Raw genomic sequence first — 23,784 nt, forward strand, 5'->3', positions numbered from 1 at the left:
AGAGTCAAGAACGGGAGCATATGTTTTGTTTTGTTTTCTGTTATTAAAACAAAATGGAACCTTGTGTGCAGTAGTTACCAACGGTAAGCTTGGTGTTGAATAACTTTCTCAATATGACTACTGGGTACGCCGAAGAGAAGTGGGGAAGACGAAATTACCTTGATTCATGGATCTTGTTAGACTCATATTGCTGGTTGTTCAGGAGAAGGATTTTCTGCCAAAAGAAATATGTCTGTGCTGGGTATTTCAGATGGCTTTGTCCTTTGTAAAAAGCATTGAAATACTGTTTACGGGTGAGCTAATTTGTTTTAATTGATCTCATAATCACTGTGTATGGCAAGGTCTGTATTTTCAGGTCTTCATTGCTTATCTCATTAGGAATCCTTGATTTTAAAATTTCTTACCCAGTTCAGTAGGTTTATTATAGGAGGGTCAGATTTTATTTTATTTTTTTTAATCTAAACAGTTTAAGTGCCCTTTTTCATATAGTTTCAGTAAAGTTTTTGAGTCTGTCTCCCTTATTTTTCTTTTCAGATTCCAGTCCTGATTTCAAAACCCATATTAAGGTCTTAGAATGCGAGAGAACTCTTTCTTTTTTCCAGAGATCTGTTAGTAAATACTAGAGCATAAACTCACTTTTATTACATAAATTACAGGAAGGTGTTATATTCAATATTGATGTTTAAAATGTATACACGTACATAATTTTTTAAAAAAGGCACAAAAATGTGTAATCTTAAAAGGAAATAAGAAAAGTCTGCCTCTATCTTCATACAAGAGCATATTTGAAATGTGGGAATAGAAACCTCCAGAGGGTCCCTTCCAACCTAAATTATTCTATGATTCTAATAAGCATACGCAGAGTAATACCACGTTTAGCTGTGCTTCAGCATGCCGCTCCCTTTTGTCTCTCAGACCATTTTGAGAAAACCTGACAGAGATGAACATGATCAAAGAGGCATTTGTAGTGCACGAAGCGTGCCCAGTTGGTGAGGTGGCGGCGGTGCCGCGTGAATCCTGTTTGCTCAGGGATGGGGGGGCACGGCGTGCAGCCTGGCTCTGTTACCACTCAGACCACTTCTGGTGCCCTGCTTGGTGGCTTTACTAACTGGAGATAAAAGAAAAAGCTGGTACCAAGTGGAGAAATCTCCTCTGGCAAAGCTTGGCCCCGGTCCCTAGAGGCAGGTTCGCTGCGTGTTGCAGCAACGAGGAAAGTAGCCGAGGGTAGGAATGGCTTTGTGCAGTCCTTCTCCCCGTCTGCTGTACCACCAAACTAAATAAAGCTCCTTTCTGTCACTGCTGTGCTTTGGCTTTCAGTACTTCCTGTACTTTGAGCTTGTTCAGAAAGTGCGTCGAAAATGAGGCTTCTAGAAGATTCTTGTCACCTTACGTGGTGGTTAATTGCCATTCCTTTTCCGAAACCTTCTGCGCTACGAGTTTTGTTTTTGAAGTAATTGAAAGTCTCTCTTTGTTTCATGTTCACAAATTGTTAGTCATGAAAGATGACAAGATCAACTTATGTTTCCTTGGAAAACTTAATTTTTCTTTAAAGTAGTCGTGGGAACAAGAGGCCTATTAAAGAACAAAGCCAGCAAATACGAAATCTGTGTTTTCAGAGTTCTTGTTAATAATGATCTGTGATCAAGACACGTGTGTGTGCCTTTCAAGAATATATTATTTTGTACTTTTCTAAAAAAAAAAAAAAAAAAATTAGTAATAAGAGCAGAATGCCTCTTTGAGATAAGTTTTGCAGAGATGCTGCTCCCCAGGCAGTTTGCTCTGTTGAATTCACGGGGAAGGGAGTTTGTCAGGAACGGAGGTGAGGTGGTATTTTGGGAGTGGGCAGATGTAGTTTAAAGCCATTACTAATTTTACTTAGCAAACACACCAGGCTGAAAAAGAACGGGGGCTGCAACAGCCACTTGACCTGGAAAGGATTCACATGACGATCTGGACTCATCCCCCTTCAATTCGGTAGCGAGGCATCGTCAACAGTGCTCCATTCTGCTGAAGTTTTATAGAAATTGTGGAGGGATGCTGCCTTTGTGGGTTTTGAAACAAGATAGGACACCTGAAAGCTAGTTGTGAACCCTACTCTTTCTGTAGATTTTGAAGCATCTGGTCCAGCAGGTGTTTTTTTGTTTTTGGTTTTGAACTGACAAACAATAGGTTGTATCTTGAAGGATAATATCATTACACACCTAAAAATGCTAGTTTGTAAAGGTGTAAAATATATTGATTCTCTCAAATATTCTTGCTTCTCCATTTCTCCAGTGGACAACTTAAGGAGCGGCTATACTGAACATCACTCAGCATTGCTAAAGTTAAATCTGCTCAGAATATGCAACTGTGGGCTTAACCAGATGGTTTGTTGTTCAGTATGGCTTTGCTTCATTTTGTAGAGTGAAATGGCACAGTCGTTAAAAATAATTGCCTCTTATTTTTTGCAGCTTGAAAAAGTCTTCTGCGGAGCTGAAGAAAATACTTGCAAATGGCCAGGTGGGTGCAGTGAACTGGGTTTTGGCTACATGCACATCTTGTTACTGCCTGGTACTGCAGTGACTGGCATACCACAAACAGATGGAGAGATGCTTACTGCTCACTTAGTTGTAATGTGTTCTTTTAATACAGAACTGGAAAGACCATGAAAACCTTCATGATATGAATGAGTTATGTGTCCTGATTTACTTTGATTGGCATAGCAATTTGCTTCCCATTTCTCAAAACGTGCTAATCAGATTTAGCTCCAAATAGATTGAAGTACCTCACACATGTTGCACTGCTGCCACAATTTCAGGGAAGAAAGTTAATCAATTTTGAATAACTAAGTCAACTGCTCCGCTAGAATGACCTTCGTGTTTTTAGGGCAGTAGATACTTAAATATTTAGCAGGTTCTTGTGAGGAACTGCTCTGCACTATTTGCAACACCCTTATGCTGTAGCTTCTTTAAAAAGCAGCAGAAGAAAACCTACAAGCCTAAAAATAACAACAAAAAACAAAACTGTAGAAAGCTGCCTTGTTACTTTCTCATCCTGCTCCAGGCATTCAGATTCTGGCACCAGAAGTGAAAGGTTTAATGTAAAAGTTGATGGACAAGTGGATGTCCTGAACAAACGGAGCAGTCATTTCTTACTCATTTTGAACTGAGCATCTGGGCAGGCTCACAGTATTATAATGACTTTAAATATACACCATTAAATTAAACTACCTTAGAAGAATTCCAGATTCTTCAGTAGCAACATAAATATATTTTAATGTTTGTCATAGTGAAAGCCCTTTGATAGCCTTGGAGGCAGGCACCTGTCCGTTGCGATCAAGCTTGCCTATTAGGCTCTATTGACTGAGACATCTGTGTCACTGCAAATAAAAGACTCTTATTGATTTTCTTAACTGCTGTTCACTTCCCCTCCATGTTTCGAAGGCTGAAATCTTAATTATCTCAGATGCGTATTCAGTGCCTTCACACAATGACCTCTCCAAGCCTCATTGGCATTTCATGAATCAAGTAGTTGTAGTTGAGCGTGTCAAGAAGATAAAGGCTGGTCTTCATGCTTGTCCTTCAGTATCACCTGTAACATTGTGGTCTAATAGATGAGAGTGCCCCTTTAAAATGTGAATCTAACAGCCCAGGATTGCAACCTTGCCTATTTGGCACTGAATCCTTTGAATACAGCTTGGAAATGTATTTTTAAGCTTGTCAGCATTCCTTACGTGCAGACAGAGTTTAATATTTACAGATCATTACTGGGTAGATTTGTTAATGTTTCAAAATTATAGCTAAAGAATTTAATTCAGTGGATAACTTAAAATTACATAAGTAGCAGTAGCATGCTCTGAAGTTTTAAAATTAAACGTGATAGTTACTCCAATATTCCCTTTTGAATTACTGTGTTTTTTTTTTAAGTAGAATTCCTGAACATGAGTAAAAGCCGTTTTCTTGTGATTGTGTCTGTTGGATGAATTGGGCATTTTATTTGTTCTAAGCAATAGAAATTAGTATATTGTGTGCCCTCCCATAGTCTGTTACAGGTTTCTTCCTGTGTAGAATTTTAGAAGGATGTGAAAGAACCAAAAATCTTATATAAAAAGTTGGTTAAACACAAGGAAAATTCAGAATAAGTTTTAATACTAACTTTTATTTATCCTGCTCTTATGAGTTACGTACTACTTTCTGTCAAGAGAAAATGCATTTTGTTCTGCAAAATCTGGGCATAGATCCATAAGTGGAAATAGGTTGCTAGTTGTACCTTTAACTTTTCCTCCTGTTGGGGGATTAAGTCACACTTATCATTACTTAAATATGGGCTGGTCTATTATTTTTTATTATTTTTTATTATTTTTGGCAGTACATGCTTTCAGGCATTCATAATGATATCCCTCTAGTAGTTTCCATTTAGGTTTAATAAGGAATTCATATTAATCATTAAAAGAAGGGGACATGATTCTTCAAGATAATCAAATATTGACAGGTTAGAAATAGCTTTCTGCCTAGGTTCATTGATATAGGTGATGTGATATAAATATTTATTTCTTTTCTGTCACTCAGAGTAAATGCCACCAATTGATTCAGCATTGATATAGTGTCAACAGTTCATAAGAAACATTTGACTGGCTTGTGTTTTCCGATTAGTCTCTGCTCTATAAAGTGGGATTTACTAAATCTCTTCAATTGTCTGCTCATAGAGTGTGACTGCTTTCTGAAACCATTATTGCTTCGATTCGTAAAGCAAAGGTATGGCTGTAGGAGTTTGCACCTGTCAGGCCTCTACATATAAAATAAGGATTAATTGAGCATTTTCTTTTTAATGATTTACAAGAGATAGACGCTGATTTCTTTCAAAAACAGCAGGTATAAACAAGGGACGTTTTGTTTTCTGATCCGTAATTGAAGTCTGTTTTGCTTTGTCATTAATTTCGTTAATATTGGCATCCAATCAAACTCGGTTTTGCAGGTTTAATATTCCAGCCCATGCTATCGAGTTCGTTGTTATGTTATCATTTTATAATTGAGAGTCCACTTTTCCCAGTAAAATAAATAAATCACAACGTGTTTTTGGCATCTTTATTTGAGCCAGTAAATCACACGTTATCTCTCCAGCATTTGCTGGCAGATGCTTGCTCCACCCGTCTCCCTGTTTCAGCCCCGGTTTGTGGTCGCTCCGTTGTGCAGAGCCGGCGGGCGATGGTCCTGGGCTGCCAGCAAGCGAAGCCGCGCAGCATCGCCCTGAAGAGCTGCTCTTGGCAGTGGCTTTTAGGGAGTGGTGTGAAGGAAATACTCTTTTTTTCACCAGTTTGCAAGAAGGAGAAAAGAGAATACGCTTTATGTCTCTGGTTCTGCTCAATTTGTTGCTTATAACTTGTGTAACTACAAAAAAATATATATATTTATATTTTTCCCCCCAAGAAGCAAAGATACAAGTATGTTCATAGCATTGCAGACTCATTTGATTTATCTTAAGAGTTTTGTTTATAGGAACATTGCAGGGAATATAGAAAAAAGGCATATTTGTTGTTATCTCCAAAGACTGGAGAGTTAAAGCTATCTAGGTTAGGAGAGAAGAAATCCTTAAACACTGTATGTGCTTTAAATCGATGGGTATTGCAGTCTGAGTGAAATTATTTTTAGAAAAAGGGACTCTTTTGCTTCTTTACATGTTTTAAACCCCGTCATGAATTACTGTTCCTTTTTGAAGTATCTTTTTTTGCAGTTTTTATTTGTATTTTCTGATTGATGCAATAAACAAGATAGTTTTCAGTAATAAAATACATTTTTATTTTCATCATAAACCTTGATACTTGAATGGGCCTTTTCATACGATCTCAAGATAACTGGCCCAGGTTTAACTACAAACAACTAATAACATAGAGTCAATTTTGGCTTTGAGGTATTCCTGATTTTCTCAGAACTTGGAGATTTTGGCATCACTGGAAGAAATGCAAAGGAGAAAAATATTTTCTGTGAGAAACAAGCATGCTTTTTATTCAGGTAGTGAAAGAACAGAACACAAGCTTGGAAGTTCAACGTTACTGTCATTAAAACATAATATTTAATTGATTTAAAATACTCCATTTTGCATGGGTAAGACATGCTGAGTATTGACTCTTTAGGGTATGTCAGCTTGTTACCATCTCTTCCTTGTTCCAGCTGAAGCCAGGGGCAAAGTTCCTCTTATCTCCTCTGACATCCTATGAAAGTGGATGCTTAAACGTGGCTATGTAACTGAAGGGCACGTGTCCCCGCTGAATTTTAAAAGCCATTTCAGAAGTTGGATAAATACAGATAGTTAGCTTATGGCAAGCTCTGCATGGCTCTCACCATGGTGCTCGTGGTACTTGAAATAGGTAATTTAAGGCTACCTCAGATATGCTTACGTGGTCTCTAATCACATCAGTGATAGCAGATCAGACATGTCATTAGGTATTCGTCTGGATGCCATTTAACACACAAAAATGACAAGTCTTTAAGCAGCTATGCCAACTTACGTGAAATATTTAACTTGGTATCCCAGAAAATATATAATTTACAGAAATAAATTGACAATTTGTTAATAGATTACTAGGAAAATATAATTTAAAATTGGGTATTGTCTAATCACCTACAATGAACAGGCAACAGAGAAGATCATTTTGGAACGGAAAATGCGTATAGCACAGAACATATTCTGCTTAAAAGATCTCTTTTCAAGTAGGCATGTTCCTTACAAAAATGTCTTCAGTGATTTTTGAAAAGATGGTTTAGCTTGAAAAGCAGTATAACTGTATTTGTGCAGGAGAAGGTTGTATTGTAGTTTTTCATTGGAGTCACTCAAGCAAGGTGATGTATAATAAGCTTTTATAAAAATGTATATCACAGCCTGAATTCCAGCATTTCCAGTGTACGGTGTGCTTGTATCAGGCTTCTGCTTGAATATTTAAGGATATCATCATATCTGGAGAGTTGTCCCAGGGAGCAGAAAGACTGAAGTAAGCAATTTGTTTTGTATTTCAAGGAAAATTACTTTTTTATTGGATAGTATTTAGAGACTATTTTTATTTCAGAATATTTGCATTAGTTAACAGGTATGTAAATTAAGCACTGCACAGCAGCCCTACTGGTAGAGCTGTCATTCAATTAGTATCAATTATGCTGATTACAGAATAAATCATGAACTTTTCTGGCTATACTCAAGATGACATTTTTGTGTTGGATTGTTTCCATTCACCTCCAACTTTGGCTTTGGTTATGTGCTGTTCTGGAGACCCTTTTCCTATCAGTATCTGTGACCTGACCCTCTTCAGCTATATTATATCATTCCATTTTGACACCTTTTATCAAACTTTAATGAAATGACCCAGGCAAACAAATTGTCATTAAACTTTCCATCACTTTGTCCCTTGGTATCGTCTTTTATAAATTGGACAGCAAATGTTGTATTGATCTTCTCGTTCTTGCAGCTGAACTTGAAATGACCCAGACTGCTTGTTGTTTATGGCCTAGAGTTGCTTTTCCTTGACATTTCCATCCACAGCATGACATCTCTTTTGTTTTTCTTTCTTTCTTGTGGAGATGAATGAACAAGACATACGGTATCGAGACATCCTCGGTCATGGCAATGGAGGCACAGTCTACAAGTGAGTGCTGAATTTCACTTAAAATTTTGAAAATAAAATTTAACATCCCTCTTATTTTCTCCCTTTTATGTGTGTAGTGAGATGTACGTGGGCCTTTGCTGCAATAGAGAAAAGACTGTAAAAGAAATTCTTAATATAAACTTCTTAAGAATTCTCTTTACATATTTACAAGGTATCTGCTTTTGGGTGCCATGGGGGCTGGTGCATTTTTATTATCTTTTTAATACTTGCTTTGAATCCCTCCTGGGTAACAAGTTAATGGTTCACAAGTGGAACTTGAGACGTCCTAAAGCATAATGAATTGCCTTCAGTATTTGCAAGACCATTATTCTTGCTGGCTTACCACGCCCTGTGCTCGCCTGGTACTGAGAATGACACCAGTGGGACGCGATGACACTGTTGCTCTGCCTTTCTCTGGCAATTCAAAATTAGTAAATACCCCTTTCGCTGTTGCAGAGACTTCCCTTCCTTATAAGCAGCTTCACATGTAGGCTGATGAATATATTAAATGATAAACTCCCCCAAATTTTGGTAGTGCAGCTCATACCCTGCAGCCAGTATTAATTTTAATATTGTAAAGATTATAATAGCAGAGAGATAGTTTTCTCGACAGGAAAGTCTTTCTCATGCATAGTGCAAAGTTTAAACTACATAATGTAATATCTGGTACTTAATAGTCTGCAGTGGTGTATGAAAAATATTCCGCTAGGAATTAAGAAATCCATACTATGTAAGAAAGCCCTGAGGGAGTAATAAAGGTTTCCTCTGGAGAGCTATTTACCATATACAGTAACCCAGCATCCCATTAGGATTTTGTTTTTACCTTAGACATTTTAACTTTGATATTAACATTTTTTAAAAAATGTTTTAAAAGCTACAGTGCATTTAGTTTAATTCCTAATTGGCTGCCAACATTGTGAAACAACTAGCTTTGGTCTTCTAGTGGAAGTTTTAATGACAGTGGACTTCCAAAGCCTTTAGGGGACAAAACTAGTATTTGAATGGCTTCTTCAGAAATTAGGTTAGCCTTGCAGATAGGATGAAGCTCATTCACATTCTCTTGTAGAAAGATATTCCTAGACCAAGCAATTGGCAGAATCCAAGGTCCTTTGCTTACTTTATTATAAGAAAGATTTAAGAGAGAGTGTTGAATGTCACAGCTAAGTCAGTGACTTGTTGATGTTTTCTGGTTGAGGGAAGGTTGCTTCCCTTCCCCGTGTACTGATGGCAGCTCCAGGAGCGGTCGTGAGTGGGAGAAGCATCACCAGGGAGGGCCACGTGCAGTGATCCCTCTGGAAGGCACTGGAGGGCTGTTTAGGGAAGAGAAATGGCACACAAAGTGGGGAAACCCTCTTATGTTATTATTACCCAACTTGGGGTCGCTTTCTGTAGGGAATCTTGATAAATTCATATAGGAAGTTTGAATAAAACTCTATATGAAGTCAGACTTGCACCTTTTGACTTTGTATTTGTGAAGGGCAGGATAGTTACGTGCCAGCTCTTTTTTTTAGTGTTCTTACAAAAATGTTTTCCTCCTAAAATGACTCTTTTAGTAACAGTCTGCAAGAGTGATGAAGGAACAGAGGTGTGAACATTCAAGTTGCAGAGGAGAATGGTGCAGGAGGGAACACACAATACTTATGGCACTTCCACATTGACTTGCTGCATCATGTGGGCTGATGTTGTGATTAGCTTCATTAATTTTTTTTGAGTATCATAGTTGCTAAAATTTGGGAAAGTCAGATTTTACCTGCAAAAGCATAAGCCCACTTGTGTATCAGGGAAACGCTACTACCTTCCCTTTTTATAACATTAACATTTTAAATTGGCAGTTGCAGTGACTTCACAGTATTCTCTCCAGTGCAAGTGTCATTCTTCACAGCTCCAGGGAACGTGTGCCATTTTTGTGTGGTTAATTTGCACATTCCTGCAGTTTGACTTTCGTTGCGATTTAAATTATAGGAGAATATGAATATGAAATATTTTCTCCCCAAACCGGACAGCTACAAAGCACCGCGTTCCTCTCGGATCCTCCCGGATTTGTTTCTTACGTTGGATTGAAGAGTTGTACCGATTTACTCTTTCATCTCTGGAGAGCTGCTGGTTGCCATTGTTGCAGGGAGTTGGCATTTACGGCGCTTTGGAGCAAAGCAGACAGGACTTCCATGCTGGAACAACCGCCCCTTTGTGCAGGGGAGCCTCTTCTCCCTTGCCAAAGGAGCATCTTGTGCTACACAAGCCAGTAAGAAATTGCAAAATGGAATACTTACAGGTAGCTGGATTGCGCTAGTCATAGATAGCAGCCCACATATATTTTATTCCAGTAAATCAATGAACATTTGTCAAATAAAATTAATTGCAAACGTTTGGCTGTTTTCCTCTTGCAGCATTCCATGCTGCCGGTTTGTTTCAGGAGAGGCTGTGTGTAGTATTGATTTGAATCTAAAGAATGACTGTGTATGTAGTATCTTTTTTTTTTTTTTTTCCTTTCTTTCTTTCTAGCTCTTTATACTAAGTCATATCCATTATGGCAATGATATATTATCAGCATTCAGCAAACAAGATAGCGTGTCGCAGGTCGCTGAGCAAAAATTTTCAGCCTCTCTTTCCATGTGAATTAACTACTATTGAAATAGTTTATTGAGATTGAAGTATTGATCACTTCTCATGCTAACCTTGGCTTAAGGGGGGAGAGGAGAGGTGTTTTTGTGCTCCTTGGAAGACGCTATGTGTAGTTAGAAAATGTATTTCATTTATTTGGGTTCTTTACAGCTGCAACTGTTTTATTGCTTGGAGAAGAGGTATCTTAGCTTTATTTTTATGACAGTATAATTATACTTTAGAAATACACTTGATTACTGTGTGTAGCAAAATTGTTCCAGTATATTGGCTTGGCCAATATTGCTATACAAACAACTTTTCAGTCAATTGAGTCTGGTAAAAAATCAATACTTTATAGCAATATTTTTAGTGAGAACTTGCTGAATCTAAATGTTTTTCCTTTTTTTCTAAAAAGAGAAGGGATTTTATAGTTTTCTGATTTACTGTTTTTCCCTTCCTTTTGATATGCTATTTTCTTCATTAAGGAATGATAGCAATTACGGAGTTGGATATGGCAAATTTATTTAATTATTCTCAATTTTTGGTTGTTTGTATATTCAAAAATGTGTGTGAACGTGGAAATGATCCAAAACTGTATATTTGAAAAGTATCTTGAAATATACGAACAGTCAGCAGGAATTCCTTCACTCAGTCTTGAGTAAAGATCGTCAAGAAAGTGATGAACGCTGCCGCAACAAAGGCTGAAAGCCCCCCAGTACCTTCCTCTTCTCTCTCCCAGCTTTTGCAGTTCATTTGCATCATTAATTGGGATTTCCAGTTTCCGTGGAGTGTTGTAAGTCCAATGCTGTGAATTCTTGGAAAATCTCAGCTGCCTTTGTCTCATGGAGATTCGCACCTTGCCGGCCCTGGGACTGTTGCCCTGTAGCTGTTCAACCTCCCAGCTTTGCAGCAGACTTTCCAATTTTTTATCAGCCAATTTATAGGAGTTGGTAGGATGGAGAATGGGCTTGCTGGGCTGCTTTGTGGCAGAAGAAAGCACTCGTATACCAGCGCATCTAGGGTATTTACTTAAATTGCTTTTGCAGAAAAAATAATTCACTAGCATATCCAAAAGACATTTAAAGTCTGTGCTGCATCTTTTAGCTCCATCAGTGGCTGCAGAGCTCCGAGAGACTCCGTTTTGGTCAGATTGCTCCGTTGCTTCAGTGAAATAAGGTTCACATTTTGATTTGTGCTGTGATGTATGCGCTCTGCCAGCCAGTCTCAGGAGTGGCTACGTTAAATTATTTAGAACCAAAATACTTAGCTGTGTATATTTTGCATCCAAGTATTGCACAGTAGGTCTCGGGCAGGTAATTATGGCGAAAAGTGTCTCTCTCTCATGGTATATCTAAACTGTCACTGTTTTCTTCCTTTATACACAAACAAAATGAATATTTTTCTATTCTCTAATATTTTCTAGTCTTTGTAATCATAGCTAATGAGAAGGGAGATGGTCAAGGAACTCTATTTAGGGAATAGGACAGGGTTTTGTGTGCCTTTTTTTTGAGTGAGCATTGTGTATGGTAGGAAATATTCTGGGTTCTCTTAGCTTGCAGCTATTGAAGGCTCTACAATGCTGTGTGTACTGTAATAAACATAGAGGCTCAATGATGCTGTAATTAATCTGTGAGGTTACCTACTATTGGGGAGAGAGGGAAGAAAAGGGGGATTCACTTACCTTAGCAAGGTGCTGTGAAACCAGACGGCTTCGCTTAACCTGAGTGATGGGAAGAGAGGTGGCTGCTGGTGCTGTGCTGCCCAGAGGAATGGCTCGGCTAGGGAAAATGGGGCTAAATGCGGAAGCTTAATTTGTTCGAGCAATTTACTTGAGCAACTCCGCTGTGTGGTTGAGCTGTACGTTCCAGCATCTGCCCGTTTCGTTCCTCTATCTGCGCCCACCTTGGGGTGCCCCATTAGCACGTTAAACGTGGCGCGTGGCGAGACAGCTGGGAGGTCGATCTCTCTTGCAAGACAGCCTGCAAACTGCTCGGCGAGTGCATGGCGGGGACATTAGCAGGGAAATGTCACTTCGGGAGAGAGGAAGTGGGAGGTGATTTAGCTCTGTTTGCGGGAGCGCTGATGGGATTTGTCATTGCCTTGAGGAGCTGTGGTTCTGCAAGGTTTGCTCCTTCCGCAAGCTGCTGGTGGTTTTCCAGCTCAGGTGCTATCACGAAGGAGCTCCCACAGGAGGGTCTCTAGTGCAGGTTTGGTCTTCAGAAACAATAACTGTCTCTGCACCTCGTGCAGAGGTTGCTGAAGCCAACCTGACCTCAGCAAAGCCTTCATCTCCTTGGAGCCCTCTCTGTTTTCGGCCTCCATTCATTTCTGGTGTTCTGCGTGAATCCACAGCAGGGTAACAATGCACCCCACCTTGAAATATTTCCCTTCACAGTTTTTTTTTTTAGCATGTTTTGCCAAGGAGACTAACGTCATTGTCTGCACACAAGGAAATGCAGGGAGGTGAAGTGTTTGGTGCTCTGACAAGCCCGTGGCCATGTGGGGTCTGAAGTTCGTGTCTCCCTGCAGTCCTGCGGAGGCCTTTTCCTTAATTTCCTGTCCCTGACCACATTCTTTTTTTTTTTTTTTTTTTTTTTGTGGTTACTTTGTTCTGGTTTATTCACACGGAAAAGCAGCGTAGCGATACTAGCTGGGCAAAGTTAGAAACACCCCACAAAATTTCTGCATCTTGTCATTGCAGTTTAAACAAGACTGACCAGTGATTGCTGCTCACTTGTTTCTCTTGACCCCTGCTATCACTCGCCTGCCTCATAAAATTTGTTATGCACAAAAGTGCATAAAATGAAGATAAAGTACCTCCTTCAAGACTGACAAAAACCATTCCTTTGCAGAATGGTAGCTGCAGTGAAAGTAAATAAATGAATGGACAGCAATCACAGCCTAGTTGATGAAACTGTTCAATTAAAGCACAGGCATTTACATGGTGTAATTTCCCTAAATTGCCAATGAGCCCCTTTAGACACAACCAGTGTTCAAATTGATTTCAGCATTGATTTTGGCTGAAGCTGATAAATTTCTGCTTGTTAGTTAAAGTAATTTTGCAGAAGACTTTGTACTGCGGTATTGAAGTGTTCATTTAGCTGATGGTTAAAAGAGGAGTTATTTACAGAGGGTTCTACTGTTGTTCTGAGATGGGACAATTCCCCGATCATCTTTTTACTTTTAATTTTTTAAGCTTCAGTATACAATCAATAGGTTATTGAAACTGATTAAAATGTATCCAGCCAGCTGCCTATGGCTGTTTAATTAGAAACTGGATGATTCTTAAATTAAAGTTGGTTTGTTTGCATTGCGTGTCCACGGCTTGCAAGATGAGGTGAATAGGAACCCTGAGAATTGGAGTTTGCTCTCGTTGTGTGAGCATGGTGCAGTTTGCACGGGGCTCACCCCGGTGCAGGTGGTATCGGCTGCTTCTGGGCTACAAACAGGAGGTTGTGTCGGAGAGAATTGATGGAATTTGCTACAGCCAAGCTACTCCAAGCCGATAGTTTCCGACTGTCCCCTAATACAGAATGCTTTTGTAAATACTGCTTTTGCTTACAGAGATGGGTGTGAGATGGCAAGGGACAGAAGAATGTGCATTTATGTAGAAGTCCTTTTTTGCTGTTATACCAGAAGTGCTGTTTCCAACTTTTTCCTTAATCTGTGTTTGATGTCTCTGTAAGAACGAATGTAACCACACCATCAGGGTTGACGCTGAATTTTTTCCCTATCTTTTCACCCCAAATTCTTTCAAATAGCTCACTCTAGCTGCTAGGAACTAACTGCTCTGCTGATCACTGGTCTGCATGGGGTACAAAGGTTAGCCCCCCACATCCATTTCTGACACAGAACCACGTTCCCCCTGTGTCACTACAGCTGTAGTAATGGTGATGGCCAGGAGCAATGCAAAAGCTGCCCTCGTGTGCTGCCCATCCTGGTGCAACCTCAGCGTGGTCCTGCGGTGAGCTGGGCACCGTGACATCCCAGCATCTGCACCCTCAGCTGCTCCTGGGGCAGGAGACTTCTTTGGGTAGGGCTTTTTCTAGTGCTTAGGGGTTTTCTTTTGAGGATTTGTTTGTTTGGTACCATGAATTGTGATGGGTTATTGATTTTTTTGTTTTGTTTTGTTTTCTTGCAAACTTCATTCCACATTCATTTGCCTCTGGTTCCTAAAGGAGCTGTTCATGGGCAGAACATTTTCACGATGCTGTCTTGGAAACGTTAGCTCTGTCTTGACTAAAACTTACGAGCAAGCTTCCTACCTGAAAACGAGCCATGATTAGAAGAAAACTCTATTTCAGGTATTACAACGAATGAGTAGAAAACTTTTCCTCCTTGGCACAGTTCTCTTTTCTGGTAGTGGTCATTGCTGCGCTGCCTCGTGTTTCCTTAGCAGCTGTTTGCATGGACACATCTCCCATGAACACACGGTTTGGTAACGCAGCAAATCCAGCTTTAGGTCTCCTTGTGGAGAGATGCAAGCATCAACATTACCGTTACCATAGGATGTGACGTGCTTTTTGGCTCACCCTGTTGCTTCAAATGACCTCCAAAAATTGTGATGGGTTTACTTTGTACTGCAGGGTGTGTGCTGTGTCGGGTAATGCCTGTCCGTGTCACTGTAACCTTATGACTGCTCTGCTATCTTTCATCCTTTCAGCTAGTTTAAAGCCAGCAGCTGAAGTACATTACGGTGTCTGCATCTGATCTGGTTTGGTCCTGTGGCAGCGAGTGAGCTCGGCCTGGCCATGGGGGGACACTGACGACAAAATCCTCTCTGTTCAGTTCTTTGGGTACAGGGTCTGCCCCAGGGAATGGCAACCAAGTCCAAGTGGGATGGATACAAGGAGAAAGGTGTAACCCAGTTTTTAAAGGATGACCCTGAGTGGTTGCAGTGGAGAAGCAAGACTGATGTAAGTGGGAACAGATGGAAATAGAAGTTAGGTTGCAGAGCAAAAGAGGTGAGGGATTCATTCTGCTGTGCTTCGGCTTCGATGCCAAAGCCTTCTCGTTCCCACAGAGATGGGTTAAGTGAGACATTTTGCTGTTCTGCGTTTTCTTTATGCAGCCTCTACTGCCAATTTTGCTCTTTGTAAAAGTTTAAAATTCAGATACAAGTATTTTGAGTTTGTTTTCTAGCTTAACAACAAATCATTTTGCAATCAGTACTCAAGCATCTGTAATGGGATTTTAGATAGTGGGGAGGTTGGCGTAGATTGCTGTTCGAACTAGCGCAGTCCCCATAAAAGCTCCTTTTTACAACTGCTGTGCACTTTGGATTTCCTGTTTTAACAGCCAGAGAGTCAGGCTAATGTGTTTGTCTATTGCAGAAGGCAACAACTGTCAAAGTGTTTATTTCCTAGAAACAATTTGAATCTGTTTCTTTAGATGGCCATCTGAGTACGTGACAATTCTGTCATTAGGCTGCCAGAGTCTGACCGGAGCACGACAGACAGTAGCAGTACTAGGAAAACAGAGGGGGGAAAAAAAGGAAAAATTACCAGTAAACCAAATCTGTGGGTGATTTGCTGCGTATAGTTTGCAGCTGGTGACTGGCGTGTCGTTCTGCAGTGCATAACACTTAGAGAATTGTATTCATCGTGTGCAACACTGACACAGTGATTTTGCTCTAGGTTATTTCTCATAGGGCAGGGAAATGTTCGGTTTGATTTCATTTAGTGCCCTTACATCTGAAGGTGCTGCTTGCTAACAACCGTCGCTTTCTGTGTTAACTTTTTAGCTCAAATAAGAAGCCTCGTGTTTGTGCTTGTCTCTGTCTATTCATTCTGGGTAGAAACTCATTCCTGGTAACTCTGAGGTCTTTGTGAGCGTGCCCTTCTGTGCGTCGAGGAGAACTTCTCTGCAGTTCATCGGGGCAGTGCTATGGTGAGCTGGTACAGATATGGGGAAATGGAACGGTATTTGTGGATCTTGTTAAGTGAAAATATATCTTCAGGTTTTTTTTTTTTAACAAAAGCGTGAAACAGAAAGACATGCATCTGCAAGAAAGGATGCAAAGTATTTACTTTTATTTATTTTTACTTCTCGGCTTCTGTTTGCTGCTTGGGAAGTTCACAAGAAGATGGTGCAGCACAGGATCAGGCTGGAGAAAGGCAAGGAGAGGATCTCCATCCTCCAGACTTCCAGCACAGCACTGGACAAAGCTAGGGCACCACTGCAGTCCTCCATGGGGTAGGTGGTGGGCAGAAGCAGCCTTTCTGTGGTTCTGCAGGAAGCAGCACGTGTACTAAAAGCATCCTTCAGCAGAACGGTTAAGGGAGATACCAAAGTTTTTTTGTGAGCCAGTAGGGCTGCAGCAGATCTTCGTTTTTGGCATCAGCCGTAAGTTTCTCCAGTGCCTCGACTCAGGGTAACATTGCCTCCCTGCTTCCTGCAGTCACATCACTGATGTGACAGCACCGTCACTATATCATTTTGTCATATTTGCTGATGTTAGTTATATTTCCAGGAAGGGAAGGGACTGACTCATTGGCATAGCAGACAGGTCATGGCTTTCCCTTGAATCGTTTGGTCTTGCCAAGGAATATCTTATTGATTAGAAATTGTTTCCATGGCTATTGGGGGGAAAAACAGAAAAATATATCCTGGTGGCCAGAGTGAACAGATGGGAAGCAGGATTTTCTGGGTAGTAAGCTGTTGCTGGCTTCTTCAGTGCTTTTTGCATCAGGTTTTGTAGCATGATGCAATAATTGTAATGAATTTGTTCTTCTAGGAAGAGACTGATTTTTTTTGAGTTTGTAAATAATTCTGAATTCAGCTTGAAGTTGAAAAAAATGCATATTAGGAAAAGCTGTTTGAGAAAGCTCAAGGATCTTTGCATAATCAGTCTGTGCTTCTGATGTGACCATCCTTAAGTTGCTCGTATGTGGGCGAATGCTTTACAATTAAAAATGAGAAAACAAATTGAAAATTGCTGTTTCTCTTGAGTGCCTGCATGTTGAAACGTGAAGTTAGTTCTTTGCCCTGAAAGAAATTATACCACGATCACAGTGAGTAATGCAGCTCCCCATGGTGCTTTTAGGTAAAATTTCTCACAGGGAGAACGGAAAATTGTTAGTCTTAGCAAGTTACGAGGGAGAATTTTTTTGTTTGACATCTAAGCTATTTGTAAAGAAGCTCATGCGTATTCTATTTGGTTGGTTTTGTTTGTTTTACTTTTGAAGTATGGCATATAAAAGTGCTGCAGAAACTCACTATCCCTAGTCAGTGTGTGAAATTTTAGCATTACAAATTAGGAGGGGCTGTGATTTCTTTCATAAAGAGGATTGAGCTCCAAAGCATCTTATATTTCTCCTTTGGCTTTCTTTGCTCTATACCTGAGGAAGAACAAAGCAGGCAATGTGAAATCCAGCTGCCTTTTTTTTTCCTTTAAAACAGAAACCAGCTGCTTCTGATGCTTTCATTTTTTAATTTGCTTTCCTAGAGAAATGCTCCTCTTATAAGGAGGGAAGAGATGCCGAGGAGTTGGCAGCTCCCCCAAAGCCCTATTCTAGTTTTCCGTGATATCAATTTTTATTTTCTGGAGCACAGGGGATGCACACACCGTACTGCTCAGTCCACTGGAAGTTTTTTCCAGCTTAGCTGGAGGGCTTTGTTCTAGCGGAGCACGCTCGCTCACACCGCTTTGCTTATTCCCCCAAATACCCCAGCTTTTGCCTTTGCGGCACTCCCGGAGGGCAGCTCCTGATTTTCCAAGTAGAGGAGACAAAGTTATGCTGAAAAACTTGGTTTCACGGGGCTTTGACTGCCAGGGGATGTGGTTAATAGTCAAGGTTAATAAAATATTTCATACGGCTTTGTCAGCCTTGCTCAGAAGCTGTTTGCTGCAATGGGTGGAGAGGGCTCAGAGCACAGAACCCCAAAGGGAGCGGGAAGGAAGAGACTTAAATTTCCTCTCCCCAGTGGGAGCATTTCCAAGCCTTTGCTTGTTGGAGCCCAGTGCTTGGACCATGCCATCAACAAACATCAAATTTCTCCGGTTAACCTGAATGGGATCTGGATCAGGCTGTGGATAAGAATCTATTCTTATTTTGTTCCCCTATCTGTAAGGAGCTTCCTCTCCAGAGAGGAAGAAGAGCAGTCCACGCAACAGTTGCAAAATTGCAACGGCATTTCAATAGAAACTTTTATATTTTTTTAATAGTTGACACTGGCATCAAGTGTTCCAAACTGACTTCTTAAACTTCTGACTGCAGTGCTGCCACTTCAATCGCTCCTCAACAATAGCTGCCTACTCTCAGTCCCCAGTTACGGCTTGTACGGTAGGTCAAAAGCAACCAACAACAATAGCAGAAAGAAGATCTTAATCTTCCAGAGCTGGTTTCTTCAACGTATGATGTTTGGTGAACATCAAAATGGCATTTTCACTGAATATTTTATGTTGTGCTACCTTGCCTGAAAAGGGTCCTAGTGGAGGTAGGAGCACAGGGGTCACTTTGTCACCATGTTAGCTCTTCCGTGCAGAGTTGTGGGACAAGAAAAACTTCAGCAGGACATGAAAGGAACAAAAGCAGGATCAAGGTGGAACCCACTGCGTTTCAGCCCTGCTGTGTTAGAGGTTTCCAGGGACCCAGAGAGGCGTTGTGCTGTTGCTACCCCTGCTCGCTGGCAGCCGACAGTGGGACGTGCAGGGCAGAGCATCACCCCAAAGCGAATGCCAACTGAAAAACAGGTCTGAGTGTGCACCTGTTAGATATGAAGGGCAAGGTATTCAATGCATTTAATTTTGGCTCTTTGTTTTTGTTAATTTCTGTTCCTTATTTTTGTGTTTAAGCACTAGCTATTTAGCAACTGTTCTCACTCGTCTTTAAATCCACTTGGCTTGGCTATTAGGCACTGCTCAAATGCCTTCCTAGCAAAAGGAGTTGTTGTAGCTGTTTATTAGGCGACATCATTTGCCTACCATCCTGGAAGATTTTAAGTGTGTTCACTGAGATGTACAGCATTGCTGAGGAACCTTTGCATTTCGCTATTTTGCTTCATTAGAAATGATCTGGTTCTACAACGACGAGTTTGTTTGCTTACCTTTGGAGGTGACGCTGAAGTCTGGAAGGGTTGACCCTTGAGATGAGACATTAGTTAAATCTCCTCCTAGACATCCACAGACTGTCTGATGGGTGCAGTATGCACGAAAAGGATGGTTTTCTTCATGCTGTGCCCATTGTTCTGTGGGATTTTTTTTGTTGATCCTTCTGAAGCTACATAACGGTGCTAAATCTTCAGGCTTTAGCTGTGCTGACTGTAACCAAAATGATCAATTCCAACTTACAGTTCTACATAATATCTAACAAAAGCGTTTTCCCTACACACTCATTGGAACAGGTAATTACTGCAGCAACTACAGACTAATTTGAAGTGTTAGCTGTTAATTAAAACACTACAGAGGTGTACGGTTGTCTTTTGGTGTAACCAAAGCTCCTATTCAGACTCCATTAATCACTTTGCAGTTATTGTGTTGGGGAAGGTCAGGACAATTGAGATGCCGGATCAGCCCGGAGTAAACAAATTCCTTTCCTCCCAGGTAGCTTGCCATTTGCAAAGCCAACGGACACGCTGTACCCATGGGCATGGTATCTCCTTTGTGATCCAATTCGCAGTGATAATTAAATGTTAAATTGGTACTGTCAGTGCTCTGTAAACCAAACCAGGTATCTGCCCTCTGCTGGAAATTTAACCCAAACTTCCACGGATGAATTAGCGTGCATCATAATTAAATAATCAAGTCTTCCCTTTTAATTCACTTGGAAACGGGAGATCTCTCTTATGGAAAAAAGATCAGCTTTCTTGACAAGCTAATTAAGTTGCCAAACTGTCCAGCACAGCGCGTATTAAGCTAAGAGACATTAAGCATGCTATCTCAACCTGTTCATTTTCTTATCATTTCTGCTGATCTTAAGCCCGTGCCGTTTTGCTGCTGTTGGTTCATCCATACTTACAGCAGAGTTCATTTACTCCCTCTGATTCATCGATTATGCCTTCAGCAACCGGCCCGTCAGAGCTTCACCCCATGGTTTTCCTCTTTGCATGTTACACCGACATCAGATAGCACTGATTTTGGTGTGCTTCTTTAAACCACGTTGGCTCCTAAAAGCTAGCACCACCCACTTACATAAATATTTATCCAGAAGTTCTTAAATTAAGGTGAGGTTTTTAGAAGCTGCCAGGCTATTAGCAGGAATTCTATAAGCACTTGGGATTATAAAGGAGATTAAACAGACTCGCTCCGTACCACGTATGATTTGGCATGTGGAAAAAACTATTAAGCTCTTTCTTCAGTAATAATTGCTAGAGGTATATAGTGGTAAAAGATTATAATTCTTTAAAGTTAGTGCCACATATATGACATTACTGTGCGTACTGTCATAAATCAGTACGAGACAATAAAACTAGTGAAGAGGAAAACCTTTAATGGTTTTGTTTTTATGCAAAATTACATTGGATTTTTAGTAGACTTTTTTTCTTCTACCTTTATTTTCTTGGGAATTTGTGTTTAGGAATGCACAAGTCACTGCTTAAAAAAACAATTACAAATGTTTGTCTTCAGAAATTTAGACAAATAGCTTTTGACTTACCATGGATATTTATTTTGAGTACATTTGAGTTTTAACACTGATGCATACTAACCTTACATGCGCACACGTGCTAATCATAAATACAAATGTGGAAAGGTCATTTCACAAATTGTTTCTGTGGGTCCTTAGGTTTCGATAAAGAAATCGGTCACCGTGTGTTACTTCACTTTAATTGGTATAGCTGTGCGTCTCATTGTCTTATCGCTGAAAATACCCTTACGATTAGCCAGCTTGTGCAAGAAAACCTGGGTTTTGTTACCATTCTGAGTAGCGTATTATATCACAACTTTTCATGGAAAGAAAAATGTGAAAGTGGATAAATTCATACTTGCAAGTGTGCTATTATGCTGTACCAGTCTTCAGTGTATAGATTTTATGTAAAACATGCAGATGTAAAAAAAAAAAAAAAAAAAAAAAAAAACCTGCTAAACAGCTCCATTGTGAGTATATTCTGCAGATCAATTGTTTTCATCAGTCTGTCTTTAGAAATGCTGTCTAAAATTTGGTTTACAGTAAAATGTTAATACACTGTACTCTAAGGCATTTTTCTGTGAAATTAGTGTATGCATGTTGCACGTATGTATAGAAGTAATTTTATGTCATCTCAAGTTATTTAATTTTTTCCCTCATGCAGGGCATATCATGTCCCTAGTGGAAAAATACTAGCCGTAAAGGTAAGATATTACAGTAATTTTCTCTCTCTCACTTTCTCTCTTTCTCTTCGTTCTTTCTTGACCTGGGTTTCCTTCCCCTCCCTCTGATGGTTAGATCTCAATTTGCTTTATTGTGTTAAGTCCACACTGTTTATGCAGGAAAGCTCCAGTATATAAATCCAGTAAGCTCAAATGAGCAGAGAGTTCCCAGAAGCCAGGTTTCACCCTCCAGGAGCAGCAGGTTTGTTTTAACTCTTTGTGTTGGTACCACCACATCCTCCTGATGGTTGTGTGGACAGGTCCAAATGCAGCCGTGGGTTGTGCCACTGGGACAAACCCCCTCTAGCAGCTGGTGGAGATCCTGCTTCACCTTCCCAAAGCCTGGTGTAACAGAAACAGGGATGGAAAGGTCGCAGGGTGTCAGCCTCTACAGCGCTCTGCTACTGCCACAGTGTCCCCAGGGGCATATTCTTGAGTGGTCTCTGCAACTTCTTTTAAATAAAGAGAATTTCCCTGTTTTCTTTGGGATACTGCTATGTTTTCCTAGGAGATCTTGTGGTTTTAACAGGTTGGTTTATTTAAATGTTCTTCTTCCCTGCCCACAACTGTGTTTATACAACTGAATATCCGTGTGTGTGTGTGTATATATCTTCTGTTAGCATTTGTAGCTGTGAAGCTGTATGGTGTAGTGTGGTTACGTGTATCAGATAAGTACCAGTCTTCTCTGAAGTTAAATTAAAGCTTTGGTAAGCTAATAATGCACCTATGACTACAATATGCCAACTACTGTGTGATTTAGAATTACATTATTAATTCAGTTAAGCTATAAAATAAATTATTGATGTCTGTGTAGAACTGAAACTGGTTTTTTTAACTTGATTTCATTCAAACTTGAAATGGTAGAGACTTTGGGAGAACAAATGAACTGTAGTATTCGTATAATTCTATTTAATAGTTTGGAACCAAAAAGTTACATTTAAAAAAATGTATAACTTAAAGAATAATTAAGTGGAGATCTGTAAGAGTGTGTTTCGTTTCATCTGTCTTTCTTCCCCTCTTTGAGTCACTGAGGTCTGGTATAACTGAGTTAAACAGGAGAATGTGGGAAAAGGGAGAAGAGGAGTTTGTGGGAGCTGGTTGCTGCAAGCAGAATTGGTATTAAATGATGTGGGATTATACTGAGACTTCAGACAGGGCATTGTACGATTTATTTTTACCAGAAAGTATTTACATGTATGGGTAACTTTCAGATCTGAACTCATGTTGTCAGTAGTTCTTACTGCGTATAATTTACTAAAATGAGGTTCTGTCCATGTTTTGGCTTTCCTTGAGGATCACATAAATCCCTGCACTCCACTGGGAGAAACACTTTTGACTTTTTCTATGAGTTGAATAAAAGCAAACGCTTACTGCCACATTTGAACTCATTCTCTACATGTCAAAAAAAAATTGAAACTTAAATAACATCCAAATAACTTCTAATTGTACAGAATACAAATATCACAAACAAGTATTTTCAAGTGGTATCCGTTGCTCCTAAATCTGTCAGGAGCGGTTAGAATAAGGCAGGAATTCTCTGAGATGCAGTAGGCACGAAAGTACAGAAAACCTAATATGCAGAAACACCTTTTGTTACAACTTCCAGTGGGGAACTAAGGAAGCTCTTCCCCTAGATGCTGGTGTTGCACAAGGTTGCTGCTTTTCTCTGCTCTCCTTCTGCACCAGTTCTGCTCGGCACTGGCCTTGCCCGCTGCCCCCAGACCCATGGTTTGGGGCCAGGGGTGCCCCCGGAGCTGGCTGGAGAGGAGCTGGAGCGAGCTAGAGCAAAATCACGCCCGCAGGAGGGGAAATGAGTTCAACCTTTGCAAGGTTAATTGAAATCACCTCCCTGTGGCAAAAAGCCTTCTTCCCCCCGCAATTTCACCTTCTTGTTTCCCTTGGAGTCCAAGGGTTCGCTTAGTCCTCGTGGATAATTAGCATCGTGAAGATTTGGGAAGCTGGGTTCTCTGGGTAGACCCTACCCCTGGTGGTCCCGTCACTGTCAATTATATTTTTTTTCAGTGCACTTACAGAAGAAATACCGCACCAACACGTGTGCATTATTGTGGTTTAAAATAACACGCTCACAAGCTGCAGGTCGGGAAACACGCTATGACAGTGATCGTGCTGGCTTGCTCCATTAATAAAATTACTTACTGCATCTACAGCTCGGCGTACCCAGCAATAAAAAGAGGACAGTCGCACCTGCATCTTGACAAGATGATCACAAGGATCAGTTGTTTTGACAGAGGATTACCGTGCTGCTAGCGACGTCGTCGCACTG

General features: G+C 40.3%; 1 protein-coding gene across 1 annotated transcript in view; it reads left to right on the plus strand.

Annotated features, from left to right (window-relative positions):
* The window catches only part of MAP2K5 (mitogen-activated protein kinase kinase 5), a 126,361-nt gene that overhangs the window by 19,141 nt on the left and 83,436 nt on the right, over positions 1–23,784 (plus strand). The window contains exons 7-9 of the mRNA XM_084293564.1: positions 2,451–2,499; positions 7,548–7,612; positions 21,443–21,482. Of these exons, the coding sequence (XP_084149690.1) occupies positions 2,451–2,499; positions 7,548–7,612; positions 21,443–21,482 (154 nt within the window). The remainder of the gene's footprint in view (positions 1–2,450; positions 2,500–7,547; positions 7,613–21,442; positions 21,483–23,784) is intronic.

The sequence above is a fragment of the Netta rufina genome (genome assembly GCF_964035555.1).
Source record: "Netta rufina genome assembly, chromosome: 11".
NCBI classification, from domain to species: Eukaryota; Metazoa; Chordata; class Aves; order Anseriformes; family Anatidae; genus Netta; species Netta rufina.